The sequence below is a fragment of the Rana temporaria genome, chromosome 4 (genome assembly GCF_905171775.1).
Source record: "Rana temporaria chromosome 4, aRanTem1.1, whole genome shotgun sequence".
Lineage (NCBI taxonomy): Eukaryota > Metazoa > Chordata > Amphibia > Anura > Ranidae > Rana > Rana temporaria.
Genome location: NC_053492.1, coordinates 171,508,490 through 171,535,507, shown reverse-complemented (window position 1 = coordinate 171,535,507; position 27,018 = coordinate 171,508,490). Strand labels below are relative to the sequence as shown.

The window sequence follows — 27,018 nt, the reverse complement described above, 5'->3', positions numbered from 1 at the left end:
GTTCCCCCCTAATAATGGGTAGAACATGTAACCTATTCCCAAAGGTGAGCTTATATTTTAACATAGGCTGTGTTCACACTGGTGTGCTGTGGTTTAGCCTGCAGTAAGGGGAATATAGGGCCAGATTCACCAAAGAGATACGACGGTGTTTCTACTGATACGCCGTCGTATCTCTGTTTCTATCTATGCGACTGATTCATAGAATCAGTTACGCATAGATATCCATAAGATCCGACAGGTGTAATTGTTTTACACTGTCGGATCTTAGGATGCAATACCGCGGCCGCCGCTGGGTGGAGTTTGCGTCGTAAACCAGCGTCGGGTATGCAAATTAGCAGTTACGGCGGATCCCCGACAGATTTTCGCGTTCGCTACGTCGCTTCTAGTCTAGTTTCCCGTCGCAAAGTTAGTCGTCGTTTGACCTGCCCTAACTTTAGTCAGCAATCGTATTGCTGTCTAAAGTATGGCCGTCGTTCCCGCGTCGAAATTTTAAATTTAACGTCGTTTGCGTAACACGTCCGGGAATACGGAAGTACGCTACGCGCGTCGCCGTTCGAAAAAATTCCGTCACGGCGCGCAAAGTGCGGCGGGAGTTAGGAAACGGAGCATGTGCAGTAGGTCCGGCGCGGGTGCGCGCCTAATTTAAATGGGACACGCCCATTTGAATTGGCCCGCCTTGCGCCGGAGGCCGCCGGCGTAGTTTTCATTGCAAGTGCTTTGTGAATCAGGCACTTGCGATGAAAACTTGCGGCGGTGTAACGTATCTACGATACGTTACGCCGCCGCAGTTCTATGTGAATCTGGCCCTTACTTCTTAAAAACCTAAAACTTTAGATTTCCCCCTTACCTCCTGTTTTGGTGAAAAGTTTAAAATGAATTTCCTTTAATGTTGTGTCACAGTGACAATTATCACAAGGACACATAGAAAGTGTTACTCTCCACAGTGGGGAGAGCAATATAAACCTGTTTTATTTTTATCTTTGCTCCAATTGATCTAACACTACAACAAAACACTGTAGCAAATGCGAAGTTCCACTTTAAATGACTGGAGATAACATGTAAAATCAGGCAACTGACAGGTCAACCACTTTCAAACTTCAGCTGATCTCTGCTTGTCTCAGCAATGGCATTTACAATATTTATATCCCTGCAGGTTCATTTTACAGGCTACAACTACAACCCCTGTTCATTCAATTGTTTAATTGTGTAGAATTTTTTTTTAATAAATTACAGACATGCCTCAAAACAATTTTTATTTAACATTCCAACCGCCTGGCTTTAAGAAACACTTAGCCCTGGTTCACAAATGCGGTGTCGCACCAAATAGGACAGTACCATTGTCAAATTGCATTCCAAATCGCACCAATGTGAACAGTTGTACTAGCAGATTTGAATATGAATGAGATAATCATTTTACATGAATAAATAAAAGCTGACCATAAGAACCCCTGTCAGTGGTAAATGGTTTGTCTCAACACTCAAAGGCTCAGAGCCTTTTGTGTTGAAAAATGCAGACACATTGACTGGATCACCAGGTAAAAATAAAGGAAAAAGAGCCTAAAACGAATGCAGCCATCACATCTAAGAATTGGTAAGCTGCAATATAATAAATACAAAAGACAGAAGCCATAATCCAGTTATTTACGGGGGTTAGATATATGAGATTTTAACCACAGACCGTTGTCTTTTCCAGTGGACGTCATATGACGTCCTCCCAGAACTTGCCTTGTGCATGCCCCACTGTGGCATGATCTATCACCGGATGTGTCCACTGGACACAGCCAACGGCTGATCAGTTTTCTGGCTCACTGTCGGTGCCATGTGATCACTGTGACCAACCACAGCAGATCATGTGACAATTGTAAACAATGAATGGCTTTTATTCATGCCATTCATTGTGTACAATTGTGTTGCTAGCTGTGATTGGTTACAGTGATCACATGGTACAGACAGGGCCAATCACAGCCCATCTGTAAAATGTGATTAGCTGTGGCCAATAAAAGCTAATCATAACAATATACACTGAATTAATTAATTTCATTCAGTAAAAATATTTGCTTATAAAAAAGTGAATTTCACTGGTATATAAAAAAAAAAAAAAAACTCCAGATAACTTATCCATAGTAAAACAATAGGCCAGATTCACATAGGAGAGCGGCGGCGTAACGTATCGTAGATACGTTACACCGCCGCAATTTTTCATCGCAAGTGCCTGATTCACCAAGCACTTGTGATGAAAACCTACGCCCGCGACCTCCAGCACAAGGCGGGCCAATTTAAATGGGTGTGTGCCATTTAAATTAGGCGCGCTCCCGCGCCGGACCTACCGCGCATGCTCCGTTTCCGAACTCCCGTCGTGCATTGCGCGCCGTGACGTCATTTTTTCGAACGGCGACGCGCATAGCGTTATTCCGTATTCCTGGACGGCTTACGCAAACGACGTTGATTTTTAAATTTCGACGCGGGAACGACGGCCATACTTTAGACAGCAATACACTTGCTGACTAAAGTTAGGGCACCTAAAACGACGACTAACTTTGCGACGGGAAACTAGACTAGCGGCGACGTAGCTACATTTAGGGACAGTGCCCATAGAATAACATAAATATTGTACAGGACCTATCCATTATTTACATTTGGATATGTAATATAAGAAATCTTTTCTTTCGGGTTTAAGCTGATTCCCATTAATTTGCTACTGCACAGCTGTCATCAGTTTTTTGCAATACTTAACCAGTTGACACCCTCCCTGGGGTAGAGAATAGTGAGATCACCGAAACTCAGTGCCTGCAGTGATGTCTGCAGGCTTGGCCCTCGCGGAGACAGAATTTTAGTTTTTTATTTCTCTAACTTGTCATCTGCTGGAAGTTAAAGTGGATGTAAACCCACTCTCATCCTTTCTAAACTACTGCCATAGTGCTGATCTATAAGGATATAGATGCCTCCTGCATGTATCCTTACCTGTCAAATGTCTCCCCTCTGTCTGTTATTAGAACTGAAAAACTGCAGATTCTGTGGGTGGATCTGTTGTCTGGAGCTCAGTGGATGGAGTTGTGATGTCAGTAGACTCCCCGCCCACCTCTACACTCCCCTTGTCAACATGCATTTTGTCCTGTGTATTACTTACACTGAATTCTGCTATGATCAGTAACATCCAGTCAAGATCCAGAAAAGTAACCACATGACTTCAGAAAAGAAGTGGGGGTGGGAATTAAAAAATAATGCCTGTCTCCAGGCCAGTGCATGAGATATGTAAGGTTTTTCTCTGTAAGTCCGTTTTATCTCACTGAACAATAAAATTGGATTGCTCAGAGCTGGATTAACTGTTTGTGGCAAGACTGGGCACAGATGATAGGAAATCTTATACTCTACATTGTGACAGCAAAAAAAAAAAAAATCGGGCTTACATCCACTTTAAGTAAATGCTATTTTTCATATTTTTTTTATTGTGTGTTATTTTAATGGTACTATGTACTATGTACAGTATACATTGCTGTATTTTGGCAGTAGTACATGGACTTCATGTCCCACTACCTAAACCAAAATGAAGTCAGGCTGAATGCTGCTCAGCCATTCACAGAGAGCTTTGTATTCTATGATTTACTGAGAGCTTTGTATTCTATGAATGAATATAAGGCTTTCTCTGATTGACTGAAGCAGATAGTTGGCAGGTGGACATTACAATCTCCATCCTAACCAGAGGAAGTTTTGCATTCGTTCAGAAAATACACAGCGTCCTGTGAATGGCTGTACCACGCTCAGCCTGATTCAATTTGGTTTCCCATCCCACTGCCAGAATACAGCATCGTACATTGTATGTAGCTGATGCTATGTACAGTTCATACAGCACTGACAGTTTATACAGCTCTTAACATAGCATTGCATCGGTAACATGCAGAGAGGAAAGGGCTGGTGAATGTTTTCCACTGGAAAAATTTGAAGGGTGCCATTATTGACCTCCTGTAAACTCTAGTTGCCTGTTTTGCTTTTTGTCACTTCTGGCATCAGTATTTTCAGTAAGCCAGAACAAGTATGCAGCAACTAGAAGGCAGCAACAATTGGGAACATAGAACATCTGATCTGCTTACTATTTAATATATTCAAGGTCCACTTTAAATTGTGATAAATCTACAGAGCTTCTGGACTGAGCATCCCACTTTTATTCGACCCTGTATGCAATCACTTGGCCAGATGTGACTACATCTACACTATACAGTATATATGATGGATCTAATAAAAACATACCACACAATAAGCTTTTGTATACTGAACTTTGCCAGGAGATCAACTGAAAATCCACATTGATAATTCAAATAATGGAAGTAGGTATCAGTATTTAACAGATGTAACTGAATCAACGTCACTGACATAAATGAGGATCACAGCATGAATTTGATGAGTACTGCAATATGCTATGATACGCCAGCAATCCACTATAAATCCAGAATTCACAATTGTAGATAAAGCAGGAACTATAAACATAAAGGCATAGGGTGATAAAACAAAAAATTACATTTTCTAGATAGCTGAATAAAACTTTTATCTCCCTGATGTCAAATCAGAGGAGACTGGGGCCCCTAGTGGACAAATGTTGCAAGGCAACAAAAAATAAAAAATACTCCTGCACTATTAAAACAGAATAACTCTAAATTTATGTTCTCTATTTTAAGCAATATTTATCAGACATACAAACCTAGAATAGAAGAGAAATCAATATGGTCCAGTTTGATATCTTTATCAACCACACTCATTTTTCATTAAACGTTTACTCAGAGCATCATAAATAATATCTGTAGTCAGTGTTATGTGCTTCTGGTGCGCTTGATATTTTCAAGTGCTTATCTTTGCAAAAATGAAAAACTACTTACTGGTAGGTTTCTTCAGGCTGCAGATCCTCAATGACGTAACTTGTTATGTTTCCTACTGAGATGCTATTGTCTCCCAAGTCTATGTGGTAAGAAATTATTTCTGATCCATTGCAGCACGGCTCATCCCAGCTGAGCAGTAGGCATACCGAAGAACGTATTGTACATGATTCTAGATGGGCACCTTCTGTCACATACAGGTTAGGCACTGCACATGGGGTGGAAGCTGGCGTTCTGCAACTCACTGTTTCGCTAAATGGTCCAGCTCCAGATAAATTTACAGCCTACAAGGAAAAAAGTTAAAGTATTAAACTAAGCAACAAAAAGGGCAGACGTTAATTAGTCCTAAATAGATTCACAAGTGCACAAATTGCATTTTCGATGGTTAAAAACAAGTCAATAAATTGGGTTTCATTGTTGTAAAGTATGGTTCCAGACTAGACAATCATTTGCAGAAACTTGTAGGTAGCCTCCTCATGTACAGTTAACTGTGACAGGACAGTCTTGTTGGCTGAGAAGAGAAGTGGGACTACAATTGTTTCATACTTATTTTCTCATGCACAAATGTCATATTATATTCAGAATGTATTTGTGTTTTCCTGCTGTTTTGTGAAATCCTGTTGAGGCTATAACTGTTCTCTAAATTGTCTCCAGCAGCCATCTTTTAGAAGCCTCTTGTTCTAATCGGTACCAAGTTATCTTGAGATTGTGTCCACCATTTTCTCTTAACTTCCATATAAAAAAGCCCAGCTGTGGAACCTGCTTATGGACAACAGCCTATGGCAAGTAATCAAAATCTGCCTTGTATACCATTGATGTGCCTTTAGAGAGGAATAATAACTACAGTGCCAGTTTACTGAGCTGAATTCTGTATCTTTGGTGAATGAACTGTGAATCTGTGCCTTATATGCTAACAAGAGAACTGTTTACTGCACTTTTGTAAATACAATTTTTCACTGCTGCTTATCTGGCAATTAAAGATGCTTCATTTACAATACAACGCAGTGTGTTTCCCTCTATAATACAGCAATGCTTATTCCCCTGCTTACAAACTGACAGAGTAACAAGTTTTAGCTATAACTGGGCAACACCCCCTGCCATGTTTGGCAGCTTCTCTAGACATGACATTACAATCTAAATGTATGTTATGTCTTTGTGTGATGACAGCAGGAACTGAAAAAGTAGAGGCAGGGGTGTGGAACAAAGTAATAGAGTGGAAACTAGAGACTTGATGCAAAAAGTAGAGTAGCTGCAGTGAGCAGGGACCAGAGATCAAGTGCAGAAGGGGAGATGGCCATATATGGGAGAGCAAGAGCAGAAGATGAGGAGAAAGGTCACTGGACACACAGAAAGGGAAGGGGGAAGGTTGAACTACACTGACTTGTGTCTTTCTTCAAGAGAGTGGGTGCAGAGGGGGACTACAGCAAAGAATAGGCACAGAGTACAGGAAAATCACTGACTGGAGAGCCACTGGGCAGAGGAAATGACACAGAGAGATGAAACACTGGAAAGGAAGATAAGAGGACAATTCTGGGGCATGTGATGTGGGAAATCAAGGCAAATCACTGGGGAAAGTGGGGAGGGCCCACATAAAAGGACCTCTCTGTGGCAGAAAGAATTATGGATGCAGTGACCTCTCTGGGGCAGAGAAGAAGGTGGAAGTCAACTGCTGGAGGCATAGAGCCCCAGGGAAAAAAACCAAGGTGAGTGGGTGCCCTTTCAGACTACCACACATATAAGATAAAGACCTATCAAAGTTGTAGGGTGAAATTCTGGAAGATGTAGTGTGTTGATGCATGTGCTTCTAAATTCTCCAAAGTAGAAAAACAAAGGATGCTTGCTTAATTTTAATTTTATTGGATAGGAATTCAGTGGAATGTGTGTTAAAGGAGCAATATATCAATAAAGCTATTATAAGCATTAATTCATGTGCTGAAGAAATATTTTTTAGCACAACTCCAAGCTTGTCTTAATTGTTTATACCAATCCTGGCCACTGAAAGATCTGAACCCTGCTTTATAATTCCTTTAAGGATCCTGCCTTAAGCTGTTTTTTAAAGATCGTACGGCAAAGGTTCAAAATGGACAGTTAGGCTTATTCCTTCACTGACTTCCATATAACATATTTATATGAGAGCTCCAAAGATACAGATGTTGGTGGTTTGCTGATAGCTTTCCTCACAAACCAACACTGCCACTCTACATGGGACACAATCAATTAGAGATCAAGTTCCCCATAAAACAAGTAGGCACATTTTGGTGCCTTTATCTTTTTACCTGTAAGTTGTACTATTCCCTTTCCATGGTAACCCTGATGATCTCTTATTTAAATTTAATGCAGCAGTGTAAAGCTCTGGGTACAGAAAAAAATATATAAGGCATATGCCGTTAACGTAAAAAGTATATTAACTATCCTGCGCTTCCCTCAAACAAAATCTTTTTAAATGGATATTACAAAATAAGCAGCTAGCGTTATTGTGAAACCACTAACAACAAAAACATAAAGAGGCACACTGAGAGGCTGAACCAGCTGCTGGTCAGACATTAAAGTTGGGATCCTCCAGAGTCTGGACTGGCTGAGTGATATCAGCAAACAGCGGACTTTAGTCTGTTGTCGGCTGCATACGTGTCACAGGAGGGAAGAACAAATTGCACTCTTATGACCTACAGTAGTAGGGCCAAAAAAGCTATGGCTCTACTTCTCCTTTAATGAGTTCGAAAAAGCACTGGATGCAGCTTTAGTATATGTGCACATATATTTTTTTTACACCTATTACTAAGGTGGTTGGACACTTTAATAACTATTCTTTTGTGTAAATCTTTGCACATATATATATATATATATATATATATATATATATATATATATATATATAGACATTATATTATAAGGTTTCACATATGTTTTGAGATATTAACTTCACAATAAGAATTTAGGTTTTTTAGAAGTTGATATAAATATTATATTTGCACTTAGAATTTAGTAGAGCCCTGCACATATTTATTTACTTTTTATATGCCTGTTAATAGTTGAATGTAATATGGTGCCTTTTAGAGCCACTTCTGAGCCTTACAAGGTATCCCGATGTAAGTCATGTCTGTAAAAAGGTTACAGACACTGAACAGCTCACAGCTTAGGAAGTATTTGGCAGCGTAAAAGTAAATAAAAAGTTAGCAGAGGTGACCCCTGTTCACAGAGGTACGTTTCTCAACAAACTTCTCAACACCCACATCATCTTCTTTTTAAACAATATATAGGTTAATATAAATATATGTCTGCAATTTGCTATCTGGTGTAGCCCCAAGAAAATGACTATTTGATGTATTTGTCTGGAATATTTTTAAAACATCTTTTAAATGGGCATTACACTCCTTACTAAAAATATTATGATAAAAACCAACCTGTTTTTTTTTTTTTTTACACGTTAGACTCCCTGAAACAGGTTCACTACAGTTGCCGCAAGCAACTTCAAAAGGGAAGAGGTTCCTCTCGAAAAAAATCATGGCTTCCCCAATCCAAAAGAGAACTGATGCATCCAGACCTGCATATAGCTATGATTCTTCCTGAGCTTGCTGATTGAGCTGGGGAGGACCACAAGGTGCTAAACTATCCAGCCTTTCACCCAGCTCAGCAATTAATTGAAGGTTTTTAAGACTGAAAGATTTTTTTTTTTTAATAATTCCCTGCAAAAAGAAAGGGAACTGTGGAGCTGCGGTGGCTCAACGCGATTGGCACTGCGCTGACAAGCCATTCACCTCTGCAGCTAGGGGTTCGGATCCCGGTCTCGGCTACATGTGAATTGAGTTTGGTGGTCTCAGTCCGGCTCCCGGTGGGTGTGCTATGCGAGGTAAGCCTGCGCTTAGTACGCCCACCCCCCTCCCACAAAAACCACCACACTTACACGCACTCGAAATTGGGTTAACATCACGCACTTTGACCACGCGGTCTCTAAAAAGAGAGGCGAAGGACTAACGGGGCTGGTTGAGCGGGCTAATCCTCTCACTCCCTTATAGGGAGTCCCTCTGCCCCGTTGGGCTTCAAAGCGGAGCAGGTAGGGCGGGCTGTGTGGGAGGACCCCCTCACACACCTGCCATTGCCACCCGGGGCATGGAGAAAGGTGGCAGATTGCCTCTGGGGGAGGCCTGCCTACTCCCAACTCCTGCAGTCTGGCTCCTCTCTCGAGTACACGCACAAAATACACTTTAAAAAAAAAAAAAGAAAGGGAACTAAGAATCCCTGCAGGATCCTAGGTCCTTACTTCTTGACACGGAGCTCAAAATTAAGAGTCTAGTAGATGAAGGGGAGGGGTTGGCCTCCATTGGAGGCCATCCCTTGATTGTGTTTTATTTTTTTTATTTTTTGCCTACGTCTTACTTCTGAAGATGGTGCTATAACCCGATGGTCAAGATCTAAATGTCTCCAATGTGTCCTTCAATGAACAGGAGTGAAATCACGCAGGGCCTTATTTTTAATTGTCACAGAAAAGTCTGCTAACCAACTTGGGAGATCCTGAAGTTGGCCGGAGATTTGAGAGAACAGATACATTCGCAGATACGGTTTGACCTCCTGGATGCTTGTTTTTTGGATGGAAGACATGAACTTAGAAGCTCTGATTGAATGGGCCAACGAGGAGGATGTTTGGTCAAACACTTCTGGCTCCTGTTTAACTAGGGGGAGTCAACAGCAATCAGACAAGGGATCAGTATTCACTGAGTTGTCTGCTGGTGTCCATGGACATGGGATTGTCAACTGAATTGGCTAAAGTTGGCTGGATTAGGTATCATCTCAGGACCTGCTACTAAATAGTAGTAGTAGTAGTAGTACCAAAAAAAGGTGATGATATTTAAATAGAAGACATTCTAATGGACTTTTACCAAAAAATAAACAGCATCTCTATTAAACTGATAACTTAAAGTATCTGAACAGAGAACTGCCCTTGCTGCCCAACCCCTGAACGTTGCGTGTTTATTTTATATCCAAATTAGTGTTAGTAAATAAGTAGCTTCCATTTTTTTCAATTTTTGGTTGCACTACATTACATATACAGTATTTGAAAGATTGTAAGAGAAAACAATAGTACAGTTAAAATAGCATGGAATATTAAAGAGGATGTGCATCAGTTTTACAACGAGCACAATGTAATAATAATCCATCTCTCAGAAAGTGTGGTACTGTAGACTATCTGCAGCTATCTTGACTGATGCTCCCATTTTATCAGGCCTGATCAGGTTTTTCTAATTGACAGTTTCTTCTGTATATTTACGATACGGTTGCTATAGTGAAAGGTGTTAATACAGTTTCAAGAGCTGGTTCAAGGACACGCACTCAGAGGTAAATATAGGTTTCACATAGCTCTAGGCTCATCCTCAGCTGAAATCACTGAGTGCAATGAAAACCTTACATCATTTTCTAGCCTGCCGCTGAAATTATTTCCTGTGTTCCAAATTGGTCTGGGGCATCGGCTATCATCTTTGCTAGAAAACTCATTCTATTTTGTATGTACTCATTACCATAAAAATTGGCTGAATTAATCTTGTTATCACAAACAGATTAGCATATTGGACCATTGTATCCTCTGCTGAAGCCCCAACAGGCTTATTAGATAAGGAAGCGCGAAGGGCAGCGCTGTACAGTAACCCAGAGTAACGAAGGACAATTCGTCAACTTAGAGCATTCAAATCATTAGACTGCTTCTACTGCAAGACATGGGTAACAGAATGATGTTTTTTTTTTACACCTGTGACCCATCAGGCAAGTTTTTCCTTCAATTTCTGTCCCTAAGACACAAGTGGAAGAGAAATGAAATCCATCCAAAGTGATGCCGCGTACACAAGGTCGTTTTTTGTGATGAAAAAAAAACGTCATTTTTTTAGCATGAAAAAAAACGACGTTTTTCAAACTTCATTTTAAAAAACGACGTTGCCTACACATCATCGTTTTTTCAAAATGCTCTAGCAAATCGCGGTTACGTTCAGCACGTACGGCGGCACTCTGTTCCATTCAAGCTCCCGTCTTTACTTGCTTCTGAGCATGCGTGGGTTTAAAAACGTTGTTTTAATTGTCGTTTTAGCCTACACAAGGTAATTTTTATGACACAAAAAACGGCGTTTTGAAAAACGACATAAAAAATTGAAGCATGCTAGAATTTTTTTTTTTGTAGTTTTTCAGAAGACATAAAACAACGTTTTACCCACACACGGTCATTTTAAATGACGTTTTTAAAAATGTTGTTTTTTTTCATCACAAAAAACGACCGTGTGTACGCGGCATTAGGGAAATTCTGTCTAAAGCCCCGTACACACGATCGGAATTTCCGATGGAAAAAGTCCAACTGACTTTTTCCAATCGGAAATTCTGACTGTGTGTATGCCCCATCCGAGTAATCCCATCGGAAATTCCGATTAATTCCATCTGTGTTTACATAGAGAACATGTTCTATTTTACTCCGATGGAATTCCGATGTGAATTTGGTCGAACAAAGGTCCGATCGTGTGTACAGGGCATTAGACAGCTGCCACCAAGCAGTCCCCAATGGAAAATTCCCCCAATTCCCCCCTGTTCCCGTTTTGGTGACTGGGATCTTCGCTTAAATGCAATGAGAATGGTCACCAGGACAAATCAAAAGAATTTATCTACTAAATGGAGACACAGACAGCACAAAAAATAAATAAATAAATAAACTTAACCAAAGCTGAACAAAAAGATACCATTTAAAATGGTTTTACACAAAATTGACAATATAGATGTGTCAAGTTATTAATGCATATTTAAACCTGAACAGTAGTTGTAGATTAACACATTAGACTTTCTCTACATGAAAGGCATCTTGAACCCTACACTGGGTCTAATGTGTACATCTGAATGTATATGCACTTTAACTGAAGTATATACTGTAAGTTTTTTTTCCCTTTCTGTTTTCATCCAGGAAAGACCTCTGAAATGTAATACAAAATAACAAAATACAGGGAACAGTATCAAACAGAATTTTAACACATATAAGATGATACAATCACATTTTTCACACAAATTAATACGTTTGGGTTTGTAGAGGACACAAGAGAAGAGGAAAGAAGAGAAGAGAAGAGAAAAACAGGCAAATCTGACAACAATTGTCCGATGGAGTGTACAAACGGTCGGATTCTCCGACAACAGCCTGTCCTCACACAATTCCCGTTGGATAATCCGATCGTGTGTAAGAGGCTTAAGCCATTGGCAGTGTTTTTCAGAAACTGTGTCATACCTGAAGTCTACAGCAGTATTGTGTTGCTGGTAATAAATCAGACATCTTAAAATTGGTATCAGAGCCACTGTAAACTAATTCTAGGGTATCCTCATCCTTTGCCCACTGCAGTCTGTATCCAGAGATGTCTGCACCATTGCTCTCAGGACTCTGCAAAAGAAAATGTATTTTAATTATCCCATAAAAATTCAATAGAGTGTGAAGAAGCTAAAATTCAATTCTGTCCTCCGCACTGATAACAGGAAATATGCCTGTTGCATTAAACGCATTAAATAACTATTTGTTCCTCACTGACATTATATAAACTGAGCTCACAATAACTAAACAAAGGCAAGTGCAGGCAATTAGCCATTACTGTGTTGCACATGACAGCCTTACTTAGAGCTAAAAAGCATTCACATCCCACTTGCCCTTCAGTCTTTAGTTAATTGTTTCAGAGATGTTGGATGTTCAACCATTCCAACCCAAACAGAAGGCTTTTGAGTGATGAATTGCATATTACAGTGCCTTAACTTTATCACTGATTTCCTTTATTTTCTGTATAAAAGAAAATCATCTCTCATAATGCACATAAGAAACAAAACACAGCTTCTCAACTCCCCTATGAAACCTTAAGGCCGGGTTCACACCTATGCTAATTGGTTGTGGCTTAAACCACATCCAATTAGCATAAAATTATAAAATAGATTGATTTCAATGAGGCTGGTTCACATATGTACGATGCATTCGCACTGCGCATTGCCGAAAAAACGTGTGCGTTTTCTAGGCATTGCGGTGCTGCTCAGGTGCTAATTCAGGCCCATTATCTTCTATGGGCACGCATCTGATTCACAGATGTGTTAATTTCTCTTCAGGATTTCTCTCATTCACCTCAATACACTTCCCCCCTCCCCCTCCCCTCTCCCAGGTCTCCAAATTCGCATCTAAAACGGAGATGATCTGCTGAACAGTTCTCTTATCTCTCTGCAGAGATAAGAGAGCTGAAATGTGCACTGCACTAGTGTGAATCCGGCCTAATGCCGCGTACACATGACCGTTTTTCGGGTTCTAAAAAAGTTTTTTTTATGTGATTAAAAACGATTGTGTGTGGGCTCCAGAGCATTTTTCACGATCTAAAAAATGGCCACGAACATGCTCTATTTTTCGTTTTTAAGGTTGTAAAAAATGGTCGTGTGTGGGCTTTAACGAGGTGAAAAAAACGTGCATGCTCAGAAGCAAGTTATTAGACGGGAGCGCTCGTTCTGGTAAAACTACCGTTCGTAATAGAGTAAGCACAATCATCACGCTGTAACAGACAGAAAAGCGCAAATCGTCTTTTACCAACACAATATCAGCAAAAGCAGCCCAAAGGGTGGCGCCAATCCGAATGGAACTTCCCCTTTATAGTTCCGTCGTACGTGTTGTACGTCACCGCGCTTTGCTAGAGCATTTTTTTTTCACGATTGTGTGTAGGCAAGGCTGTATTAATGATCGGGTTGAAAAAAACGTTGTTTTTTTCTAGAACCTTAAAAACACAACCTGAAAAACGGTCGTGTGTACTCGGCATTAGACACAAGATCAAACATCACCAAACTACCAGGAGTATTGTGGGTATTTTATGTCATTAATGACTGCAGCTGTTATCAAACAACCTGCAGAGAGAGAGAGGATGTAACGAACCACCTATATGTACAAAAACACTACTGAATGGAAACAATAGAAATCTACGGGATTTCACAGCAACCTGCGACAGGACACGGGTTTGTTGAAGTTTGGCCTGTCATTCAGTTTTTGAAGGTGCTGCAGGTATGTGCAGGCATCCAAGTTATATTAGTAGCAGTTTTTTGTTTTTCTTCTAGAAACAATCCCTTTAAAAAAAAAAGGACTGAAAACATTATTAACATTAAGCTAATCTCATTATTATTATTATTACTAATATTATTACTATTGTGTTAAATGAAAAGGGAAGTTTCGCTCATCCTCCTCCTCCCGTTTCTTCTGGGAGCGGGTACCCATTTCTGACAGCTATCCACTCCCACTTCTGCTCAGAGCAGAGTTTATGCCCCTTTTCCCCTCCTGCAACCTGTCATATGTCCCAGGAGACTGCGGGACCATTGAGAAATTGAAACACATCTCGCGCGTGCATAGTGGAAAACCGACTGTGAAACTTCAGGACGTCAAACCTGGCTTCTCACAAGCCATTTTACCATTGCCTGTATCTGTCTGACCCTATTGACAATAAAGATGACATCAAGATAAGTTGGACTTCCAGTGTGCGACCAATTTCTTGTTTTATTTGTCTTTCACGGTGGTGAGCCGAGGTCTGCACATGTGATCTACCCTGCACCTGATGTGCTTCTCCTTGTTCTTTGGTGGTGGTGCCGGGGAACTAAAAAACTGACGAGGACCCGGCCCAGGTGATGTCAGAATTGGATCCCTGGGCTGGTAGGTGTTTCTGTACAATTAAGGTCAGCAGCTATAGTATTTGTAGCAGCTGACATTTAATTTTAATATAACAGACCAGAGCTCCACTTTAGGAACAGTTGTTACAACATGCTATGACTGCATTATCAATGTATAGGGGCCATCATATAACCTCTTATATAACCACTTATTTGATATACCATGCAATCTACCAAGTTGCTTGAAACAAACTGATTATTACCAAAAGATAATAGATGAAAAGAGGGTTTTGGGATTTTTAAGGTGCAAAATAAATTGAAGTGGTATCAACTTTAAAGCAGAGTTCCACCCTAAAAATGAACTTTCTATTAAAAGCTTGCCTTTAACGTAAAAAAAAAATACAATACAAAAAAAACAAACATTTTTTTTTATTCGCTTCTATCTGGCTGTTACTTAGCAGATTTCGTAATCTGCCTAGTTCCTGGTCCTAGGTGGTTCAACTCCCTGTTCTAAGACCCCATTGCCATCATTGAGTGTCATCATTTCCCAGGAGTCTCTCGGCGTTACTGTGCCTAAAAATCGCCCAGCATACACCTCTCCCTGAAAACCAGGAAGAAAAAGGAACTGGGCTTCACATGCCCATGCATATGATGGATATGGCCACAACATAAGCTGGAGGATATAAGGCAAGTGTTTGCAATGATTTTCTGGAATGATTGCGGAGCTATTAATATGTTTTAGGGACTATTTAATGTGATTAATTTTATCTTGCAAAAAAAAAATGTATGCCCGAAACCCCACTTTAATGTATAAAATATTTTTCATTTTAAAAGACAAAATAAAAAAATTATGTTTAAACATAACAATTGGCAAGTACAGTTTAATAAGATTTTATGAAAAAGCACTAAAAGGTAGACTTTCCAACACGTTTCACCCATATGTCAGGCTTCTTCAGGGGATGCTTGCCAATTTAAAGGTACATGCCTTCCATACCAAGTTAGAAAGTCTACCTTTTAGTGCTGTTTTCGTAAAATCTTGCTAAACTGTACTTGCCAATTGTTATTTTTTAACATCAATTTTTTATTTTGCCTTTCAAAATAAAAAATCTTTTAAACATTAGAGTTGATACCACCAATTTATTTTGCACCTTAAAAATCCCAAAAACCCACTCTTTTCATCTATTACATTAAGGGGTGTGTTGCTAATACCAAGTTGGTCTGGCCGTGACCATAAAACCTTTCCCTTTATTACCAAAAGATGCACCTGGACAAGCAATCAGATCAAATGGGGGTAGTTATGCTAAAGTGTATATAAACCCTAACAATGGACTTATTTGATATGCCTGGTAAATATAACTTTGGAAGTATTGAGGGAGATTTTCTAAAACTGGAGCAGACAGAATCTGGAGCAGCTGTGCATAGTAACCAGTCAGCTTTTATCTTCAGCTTGTTCAGTTAAAGAAGAACTAAGGCCAGCCATACACAGTTTGAATCGGCCAAGATTCAAATCATTAATGGACAGGCTGAATGTACCAAGTTGATCGATCGATCAACTTGGGTACAACCAGCCTGCCGGATTCTCTTCTGATTATTGCTAGCTGCTGCTATATAACTGCTGCTATCACTTCTCCCCCGCCCCATTCCCCACCGGGAGGAGACAATAGCCCGGAATGAGGGATTGCCGCATCAACACTGTCCCGTGGTAACCTGTGGTTGCAGGAAAGAAATTAGCTCTGTGTATGGCCTGCCTAAAGTAAAAAAATAGTTTAATAATAATAAAAAAAATTACAAGCAGGCAGGCTTTTTATTGCATAAGAGATATGCAGCGTAGTTTCTACAATTAAATATACTTAAATGCCTGTTTGCAATCGCCAGTGGAATGTACACTGAGCTGCATATGCACAGTTCAGTTTGTATCGTGCCTGTATCCTGGGATGAATGGCATCATCCCATGCCTGCCAATCAAGACAGCTAAAGACCCATACCTGGAAGAATCTGGGCAGAAGATGCCAGCGAGGGATTTTGCGAGCATTGGACCATTAAAGCAGAAGTAAGAATTCATGCATTTAGTTCCACTTTAAGCTTTGAAGATGAAAGTTAGAAGCTGATTGGTTGCCATGCACAGCTACTTCAGATTATTTCTGCTCCATTCTTAGGCTGCATTCACACTGTAACGCCGCGTACGCGGTGTATTTTGCCGCAATTTGTTTAACTTTTTTTTTTTTTTTCTTTCACAAATTATTTCCATTGCGGTCTATGCCGAATGCCGAAAGCCGCCTGAAAAAAAGGGTCCGGGACTTGTTTTCAGGCGGCAGGCGTACGGCGTTTCGGCATTCGGCATGAGATGTGAACTCTCATAGACAGCAATGGAAATTCGCCCCTCCAGCGGCACGAGCGTCGCGCTTCAGGCGTATATACGCCGAGGTGTGAATGCAGCCTTAGTCATTTCTCCTCACTGTGTTATATCTGTCTTACAATGGTAAATAATACCTGTTGATATGTCCTTGGCATACTTCCTGCATTATCTCAAAGACCCCTCCTAGTTATTATCTTAAACTACAAAATGATTTTTGTTTTACTGTAAGTGCTAGAGATCGGAAATTGGGAGTGGTTGAGTAGCAAAAAACACATTGGGCAGGGCTGACACCGCAGAGTCCAAAAAAAGGTTGTGTGTTGTCAGCCACAGCAGAGCCCAAGAGCAGAGTACATTTCTAGGAGATATTTTTCTGAGAAAACACATGGGGAAATGTGAATGTATTGCAGACATGTATTGTATATGGTTGTATTTTCACCTCGTGTGTGGAAGCTAAATGTCAGGCAAACAACTAAGCACACAATCGAAATGCACAGATGGGAGTTGTTTTACCTATTAATCTATTAGAATTTTCAGAAATTGAATTGATTCAAATAGTTTTCAAATACATTTTGCATATTTTTCAAATTCAAATAGTTTTCAAATTCTAATAGTTTTTAAAATCCAACAACAAAAAGTTTTCCAATTTCCAAAGAGAATAAGATGAATTAGAAAATAAAGGAATAGAATAGAAAAAACGATAAATCGAATAGAAAAGAATATAACAGAAAATAAAAGAATAATATAATATAATAGAGTAAAACAAAACAAAATAGAAAATAAAATGATAGAATGGAATAGAATAGAAATTAATGGAACAAAATATAAAGAATATAACCATCTTCTTATTATTATCTATTCTTTTCTATTATTTTATTTTCTATTTTATTATTTTCTATCCTATTCTATTATTTTCTATTCAAATTCAAATGCATTGTACACTATTCAATTTTTTATATTCTATTCTTTTCTATTCAAATTGATTCTATTTGAATTTTGGGAAATGGTTATATTCTACTGTTTTTTTTTATTCTATTCTTTTCTAGTCTAATTATAGTCTATTTTTTTCTATTCTTTTATTTTCTATTTTGTTCTGTTTTACTCTATTGTATTCCTCTATTTTCTATTCTATCTTATTCTCTTTGGAAATTCGAAAACGATTTGAATCCGAATTGGAAAACTATTTGGATTCAAAAACTATTTGAATTTGAAAACTATTTGAAAACTATTCAAATTCAAATTTAAAAACTATTCAAATTCAAAACTTATTTGAATTCAAAACGTATTCTAAATTGATTTGAAAACTATTTAAATTGATTCTAATTCCATCCGAATTTTGTTTTTCATAATTTCGGATTCGTTTAAATTGTATTGTAATTTGAATACATCCGAATTTCCAAAAAATGTAAGTTTGTCCGAATGTTATTTCGGAACAGAACGAAACAAACTGCATGTCTAGTCCCCAGCCTGAACTGAAGAGGGAAAGGAAATTCAGCAGACTGGTAACCTTATCTCGGCATTACTCTGCTCTCTCCTCCAGTCATTTTGCTTCTTGCACTGCAGCTCAACTGATTGGCTCCTTGTGCTGCTTCTCCATCTGCAAGGGGCCGATACCATGTCAAAATTAAGGTATTTATGCTGCTTGCATTTAAAAATAAATCTAAGGAACACAAAACTGTATTACTGTGTGCATTTTTATATCTGCCTTGAGCACAGCTTTAGGGAGAAATAAAAGATAAAGTATTGTGCCTAGATTTACAAACTATACAACCATTACCAAGCATGGTTTCAATCTCAAACTGTGCTAAATGGTAGGTAGATTTTGTATATTTCAGCTGTTTTAAGCAGCCTACAAATAAGCTGAGCACACATTTAATCAGAGCAATGATTTAAATTCTCATCAGTGAAAGAAAAGTTTTTCACTAAGGGACTAGATTTCTGACGACACTTGATTTTTTTTGAAAAGCAGGCGCTCATCTTACCTCCCAGCTTATGTGTACACATGTGTCAGAGAGGAATGTCAGAACTGGAGGCCTGCACTGTGCGGGTGGTCCTGCTGCAGTCGTGACTTCTGTAGCGTTTGAATAAGGCCCATACTGAAATTTAGAAAATATATGTTAGTTCCATTCACTAATTAAAGCTGTGGTTAAGAATTCACTAAGTCAGGGTTTATGATAAGCTGAGCACACAAAAAAAAAAAAAAATGAAAGCAACATTTTCTTTTTCCAGTACTGTCTGTTTAATGTATACCAAAACTTTATCACACTGTATTATGATACATTTTTGGCACAGGCAAATACATAGCTGAATCCATATGTGTCATAATGTTTCATTGAATATCATATACTTTTTTACACTTTGCTATATACTGTATATTTAAATGGCATGTTGATTGATTTACATCTGTTTATTTCTTGAACTATATATGCACTTTTTTTTATAGGAGTGATTTATGTATTTACTTATGTGTTTTTGAAAGGGATAAGTGCACTAGTTTCTCTTCAATTGGTAATTTAGTCTTGTGTTCAGGCTTAGTTGGTGCAGCTGTCGGCATTGGTCTGAGTGCATGTTATATATTTTTGAAAATCTACTAGTGTATGGCCAGCTTAACTTTCAAAGCCTCTTCCTTCTCAAGACCCCCACTATTAGTTGAGATTAGAGATGGGCTCAGGCATGTTCGAAATCCCACATGCCGGGTCCCACCAGGAAGGAGACACTGCACACGGCTAAATACAGGCCGTGAGACATTTCCCGGTTCACAGCTGCACAAATTGGGAAATGCCTCACTGCCTGTGATTAGCTGTGTGCAGTGTCAGCTTCCTGGCAGGACCCGTCATGTGGAATTTTGCACACGCCCGGGGCCATCTCTAGTTGAGATCATTGGTAATACAATTGCATGGGGGTTCATTAGTGTCCATAACAATTATTAAAGTGGTTGTAAACTGTTTTGTTTGACCTTTACCTATAGGTAAGCCTAGATTAGGGCTTACCTATAGATAGTGGAAATTTCTCCTAAACGTGCGCAGTTTAGGAGATATTTCACTTGTAGTGCCCCCATATTGTCATCAAGCCCATGCGCTGTAAATAAATGGACCTCCATGATGTTTCTTCCCCAGCATGTGCCGTGACTGCCGGCTTCCACGTGCATGCACGGGAGTGAGGTCATGTGGCTCCGGCCAGTCACAGAGCCGGAGTCCGCGACCACAGAAGGAAGAGGGGTGAAGATGGACGCGGCCTGTACAGGGGACAGCGCAGGCTTTGTTTGCAGGTAAGTGTCACATAATGGGCTAGTATGCATTGCATACTAGCCTAACATATGACCCACAATAAATGCTTAAGGGTCCTCACTCACGTATGTTGCAGAAATAGGAATGGTTAGCAGATAAAAGCAGCCTCAGCTCGAATCATCCATACCACACCCCCAACCAGTGTTGCCAACCGTTGGTATTTTTACCGGCAGGCAGTAAAAAATTGGCACTTTCCTTCTGCCAGTAAATGCCAGTGACAGGAAAAGGTTGCCTGTAAAAAATATGGCTGTGATGCTCAACTCAGAACTGCGCATGCGCAATTCCAGTCTGTAGCCAGCCGAGACCATCTGAGTGTCTGCTACAGTGTGTTTGGGTGGGGCCAGTGGGGGGCACATCTGGTGGAGGTAGTGCCTGAGCCATGTCGTGCGATGTCATGGTGCAAGGGAGTCAAGCAGGGCATCCGGAGTCTCTTGTGTGGGTTTTCAGTATGGGAGCAAGGCAAGCCAGCAGTGGGACTGGAGTGGGCTGAGGGGGACCACCTGCTGTGGAGAGAGACTATCACTGTGACTCAAGAGAGAATACAGAAATTTGCACTTAAAACTGTAATTTTGTAACTTTTGGAAATGCCAATAAAAACGTGGCTGTGCCACTACATTTTGGGTGCTGTGTCAGTAAAGTCCAATCTGGTAGGTGGTGGCCCCAACATGTTTCGCCCCATCATCAGCCGCCTAAATATTAATGTAGGTAAACCTTTAAAATTTTTTAAAGGGTGGGTGAGTAAAAAGTGCACTGTGTCCAAGTCCAAGCCTCTGAAAAGCAACCACAGTCAGGAACTTAAATGGGGATTATAAACAATAAGTTAAAAAAATGAAAACAAAAGTATTGCATAATAAATGCAAAAAATTAAAAAATAGAAGAAGAAAAATGACAAACTACCACAAGAGATCCTATTCCCCTGGTTAAACAAAACAAATAATTGTACTTAGTTATTGGCATTCACTATAAAAATCTGTAATACAAAAAAAGCTGAATAAAAACATTTCTTAAACCGCCCATAGACGGTGTGTTTCTTTCCCGCAACCACAGGTCGAAGGAAAGAAAATCAAGTCCCTGGCTGTGTTGATGGGGGAATCCCTCCCGCGAAGATATTGTGTTCTCCCAGCAGAGGGGCGGGGGAGAACCATACCAGCTGGGAGAACACACAGCGATTATTGTTTGCAGCTATAGCTGCTAGCAAGAATTGCTTGAAAAATCAGACAGACTGGTTGTACCAAAGTTGATCGATCGATCAACTTAAGTGTAATCAGCCTGCCTATACATGGTTTGAATCTTGGCTGGGCCCTGCTGAACCGGCCAGGATTTAAACCCTATATGGCTGGCTTTAAAAGCCAGGAGAAAAGCTTAGGTGGCGAGGATGGAGATTGTGCCATGATCACAGACCTGTGTGGTAAATCCCAATCGTAAAACGAAATCAAAAATTTAAAAAGAAGGTCCAAGGTTCACAAAAAAATCTTTCATACCCAACAATAATAACCAATGCACAAACGTTTAAGAGAAATATTGTGTTATATAAGGGGTTAAAACTAAGCAAGTTAATTTTTTCACTTTACATTTGTTGAGTGGTTTACCTACATCATTATTTAGGCGGCTGATAATGGTACTTATTCCCCTGCCACCGACAGACTCTCATCTCCATGATTAAGCCCTGAAGGTGGGTTGAAACATGTTTGGGGTGTGACCTGGACAAATTGAGCTGAAGCTGCTTTTACCTGCTAACCACTCGGGCCAGGCGAGGTGTGCGTCAGCCAGGCTATCACTTCCTATTTCTGCAACTCGCTCCTTGAACGGCCTCTCCCTCTCCCAGTATGAGCGATGCTGCTCAGGGACTGCATGAGTTTGATACCAAGTCAAATTTAGCTACTAGCCCTGACTGCATTTAAAGCAAAAATATTTAATAATATTTTATTGAACACGGTGTTGCAATAATTTGTGTCTTTTATATCTGCTTGAAGTTGAAGTTCTGCTTTAATTTGCACAAATGATATGGATATACAGAATTTCTAAATAAATAAAAAAATCCATGTTTGAAAATGCAGGGTGAAAGCATTATTAACCATTCAAATAAACAAATGAGTATAATGATAGCACTGAGAAAACACAAGAAATGATGCGAGGCGTGTGAATTTGCATAAAGCAGAAAACAGAATCACTTACTCCTCCGTCATTCAGAGCTCGTACTCTGAAATGATAAGTGCTTCCAGGAAGCAGATCGCTTACAGTACATTCCAAATCACTTCCATGGTAGACCTCAGTGGTATGTCCTCCAGGTACATCGAGCTCTAAGCTGTACTCTGATACCTGGCATTCTGACCCCATCACAGGTGGGTCTGGGGGGAGAAAGTTAGTGGATAAATCAGAATGTAAAATTTAAAAACGGCATGTATTATTTTAAATAGGCTTAAATCATTTTAATAAGGTCTACTGGGATAGGAGTCTCATTACAACATTGAGCCCTTGTCTGTTCTTTAAAGCAGAAGTAAATCCATCGATTTAACAGTTTAAAAAAAACCAGTTACATTTCCAGCACTTGACGGGAATAGAACTGTCACATTAATTGTACTCTCAACCAAACTGTCAAACCATCCAATGTCTGGTGTCATAACTGATATGTAGATATTTGCCAGCACACCAAGAATTATCAATTTCGTCCAAAATTATTTTATTCAAGAAAGATCACATGACAAAACCATGTGGTGCAACGTTTAGGAGCCATGCAGGACCCCTTTGTCAGTCATGTAACTGATCACATGTGCAGCATCATGGCAGTTAAAGATTAAACAGAGGCCAAGATGGCAGCTTCTTTGGCTGAAAAATGATAGGAGGGATTACTTCCACTTTACGTTTTAGGATTATGACTATTGATATGACTATGGCTATTAACTGAAGAACTAGTATACCAACAACTGGATTTTTAGTTAAAGCATGATACAAGTCTACAGTCTTTTCCTAAATGGCCATAGTGTGCATGAGTGATATTAAGCTAATACGCAATAACAATTGTTTCTCCGGAGAATGGGTAAACACATTAAAAGGCCCCTAAGATTCCAATATGTAAAGACTAATGCAGTGGAACTAATCTGGACATACATTTTTTGTGTGAGAATTCATTTTCTTTTAATTAATTTCCTGTCCAGTTATTAAACTGAAGAGCAAAGCAAACCTGCTGGAGCCTTAAAGGGAACCAGTCACCACTGTGCATTTGTGATAATCTCCATACTTGAACTGTTATTACAGGGCTTTTTTGGTTATTTAATTGTATTGTCTTCATGTTGAAGCAGAATAGTTTGGTTGATTGTCAAGCTGTTAAAGCGGTATTCCTCCCCCAATTTTTTTTTTTAAGTTAGCAGCTACAGTGTTTGTAGCTGCTGACTTTTAATAAGTCACCGGATCAGGTGCAGGCGCCGCCATTCCAACTAAGGGAAACTGGCAGTGGAGCCTTGCGGCTTCACTGACGGCTTCCGTCTGCTCATGGGCGAGTTCAACGGCACTTTGTGAATGGCCAGCTTGTCTTCTGTCCCAGGAGACAATGGGGGAGCTAGCTGATGAGGAAGATGTAACATCCCGGGATGCGGCATGGCTGAATCGGAAGTACACGTGTACTTCCAAAATAAGGTGCTATAGGTAAAAAAAAAAAAAAAGAAATTCAATATCCAAAAACAAGGGGTGGAGAGGTGGTCTTTCGTTTAAGACTACCCATCTCAAAAGTGGGTGGAACTCCGCTTTAAGATTACCTTGTTTCCTGCCTGAACTCTGCTGCTCTGCAAAGGCATACACTGCCGAGTTACATGAAAGGAAAGTAAATATGTAGATTACTGACAGATTTACACTTCTTTAGCATCTAGACAATGTCTGTTACCATCCTTGAGCTTAGGAAAGAGATAGATCAGCCTCAATAGGGGCCTATCATCCTTACACTGACCTGACAATTTTGCCCCAACATGAAGACATTTCAAAGAGAAGACATGCATGCACATACGTATCCCTGAGGGATAAGGGTGCACTATTATAAAAACTGCTGGAAAGTCATTTATTACAAATTCCTTGGCCAGTTCTCTCTAAAAGATTGATGAATTCGTATAACAAGCTTTAGAGAAAATTGTATAAAATTTCCCCCACAAACATCTACATCAGAAAACCAAAATAATGCAGGAACTTCTGTTGTAACCAAAGCAATGTTTCCCTTGCCCGGCCTATCCTTGTTAAGCACAGTTATTACCAACTCTTACACTCCCATTAATATGAAAATCTGGTCACTATATTACTTCTTAAAAAAGGCCAGAATCAGCTATCTATCTTCAGCATGGCGCACACCTTTCTAAAGGAAACTACATTTGCTGAAGCTAGCAAACACTGCACAACAGGCAGGACAGGTAGTGGAAACACTGCCCCCTCCATAATCATGCAAACTGCTTCTGTTCTTTTCTGGAGGGTACAAACACAGAAAATAATAAACATAGCATAGAAGGCCTGCAGGTACTTACCCCATTGTAAATGTACTTCTTTGTGCTTTGGTTTGCCTACCACTCTTGGTGCTTGACAAGGACCTGGTGCTACACATAATGTGCGAATAGGCTGACTTTCAGAACACTATGAAAAAAAAAAAAACATTGTTCAGGTACAGACATCATTTAGACAAACCAGTCACTAAATTTGCTGGGAAAAACACATACTGCACTGTCACCCTTTTATCTTTCTCAGGGTGCTGCCATGCTATTTCACCATAATGGAGAAATGTATTGCTATCATGTTTTACAACAGTGAGGGAATGGTTGCCTGGCTAAACTAATGACGTGCATGGTTCCTGGTAATGTGAAGTCTTGATCAACTTTTTGGTTCAAAGGCAGCATGGAGAGTCTGAAGGAGTAGATTTATTTTACATTTTACCAGCACATGAGTTATTACATACAGCATGCTTTGGCCTTTTGTGGTTGTATAATACAGTGATTGAAAAGACCACAGAAACAATCACAGCTACAGTTAAACACTGATTAACTGCGGCTAGACCGAGTTTTTTTTTTAAAATGCTTAGTTTAAAGCTGAACTCCAGGCAAACAGCTAAATATATGAATGATATACATATACTGAAGCAGTTGTACCTGCCAAGGGATTTGCCTTTCTGTCCATCTAATACTGAGATTTATACAACCCTGTCACACAGCACAATCAGGCAGATCACACCACAGACTGTAGAAAGAATACAGTGGTGTCTTCATTCCGCCCCAGCCTGCCAACTGGACAATAAGCCTAGGTTCACACTAATGCGGTGCAGGAAACCCCATGATCTGTGCGTGTTTCCTTCACCGCATTTAAATTGCACTGCGATCAGTAGAAGATGTGCAATGCAATACTTCCAACGCACATGCTCCTGCACAAAGGGCTGTATCTTAGATTGGGTGCTGATACTGTAGCAGATGTGAGTGCAATCTTAATTAAACCCCAAACTCAGGTTGCAAACAAATTGTGTTTGACTGCAGCAGTTCGCATGGTATAACAGTACAAAAGTATCATGCGATTCGGTTGCAGTGCGGGTCCAAAATTGGTGCATACACGACTTTGAGGCAATTTGAGCCCATTCAAAATGATGGGTCTCAAATCACACATCACTGTAGCAAATGTGAATTGAACAGGAATGCATAGAGTGAATGAGGCAAAGGGAGCAGCAAAAGACTGATGAGGTCAACCCTCTGCTTGCTGCTCTTATTATCCTGTTCCTTGTCAGAACATTTACATTTACCATATCGGTCTGTCTCCAAAATGATGACCCTCCCTCACCTAGTTAGAGTTTTGAAGTAGATGGGATTAAAAAAAGGCTAATACTGAATCAAATTCAGGAAGTTACACTGGCTGCATTAAATAAAATACAAAGTGGAACCTTGGATTGCCAGTAACGCAGTTAACAAGCGTTTCGTAATATGAGCACTGTAGTTCCTAAAATCCTTACTCTGTGTTGTCTCGCAAAACGAGCAGGACTCAGGCCAAAGTGGTGTGCAGGAGCCGAACGGCGCCAATCGGAAACAGTTCGGCTGACCTTGGCAAACCTCTGAAAGGCTCGTGAACTGAGTTTTTCCGAGGTTTGCCGAGGTCAGCCGAACTGTCCTCTGCCTTTCCGGACGTTTCCAAGGCTCTCCGGTGCCCCCCCTGCATGCCATTGAAGTAGATGCGGAACAAATTATTTTAGTTTCCACTGACTTCAATAGGTAAACTCGCTTTGATATGCGAGTACTTTGGATTACGAGCATTCTCCTGGAACGGATTATGCTTGTAATCCAAGGTTCCACTGTACTGATTTATAAATAGATACCTAGTGGCATGCATTTGTGTATTTTATATCTGTCTGGATTTCAGTTTTAAAGTAAATTGTGAGGACCTGGGTGAATGAATCTGTGCATATGAAAAATGGGGTAAGCAGAGTGAAAATCGCATGTAAAACAAACCGTGAATCCAGAGACAGAAACTATTTTTTTTATGTATACTGTATAGCCATGTTTTCTGTGAAGTTCATGCTTAATCCTGTAATGTCTACCTCCTTCGAGGACTCCCTATTGGTCCTGATGGACAGCATCATTTAGTAATAGGTTGCCATGGGGAGGTAAGGACTTTTACAGGAAAATTCAAGATTTTATATGATTTTAGCTGCATCACTATTTGGATTTATTATTCATGTATGACATGAAGTTGAAGGCAACCGCTGTTACTGCATTGTCTTCATCATGCGTAGAGTTGCAGCTGTACCAGGTTATGACAGGTTTATATAAAGCTACATAATAAAATGTGGCCACACATTCCCTTGGCAATAATGATCTCATCTCTAAATTTCAATAAGAAGACTCTACACTTTGATAACAGGTTTGGGACTTTGGCACCTCAAATT

General features: G+C 39.9%; 1 protein-coding gene across 2 annotated transcripts in view; it reads right to left on the bottom strand.

Annotated features, from left to right (window-relative positions):
• Positions 1 to 27,018, bottom strand: part of FNDC3B (fibronectin type III domain containing 3B) — a 443,125-nt gene that overhangs the window by 73,624 nt on the left and 342,483 nt on the right. For both annotated transcript variants that reach the window (XM_040349376.1, XM_040349377.1), the window contains 5 exons: positions 24,629 to 24,734; positions 22,302 to 22,474; positions 18,822 to 18,935; positions 12,106 to 12,255; positions 4,869 to 5,149 (listed from right to left, as the gene is read on the bottom strand). In XM_040349376.1, coding sequence (XP_040205310.1) covers positions 4,869 to 5,149; positions 12,106 to 12,255; positions 18,822 to 18,935; positions 22,302 to 22,474; positions 24,629 to 24,734 — 824 coding nt within the window. The remainder of the gene's footprint in view (positions 1 to 4,868; positions 5,150 to 12,105; positions 12,256 to 18,821; positions 18,936 to 22,301; positions 22,475 to 24,628; positions 24,735 to 27,018) is intronic.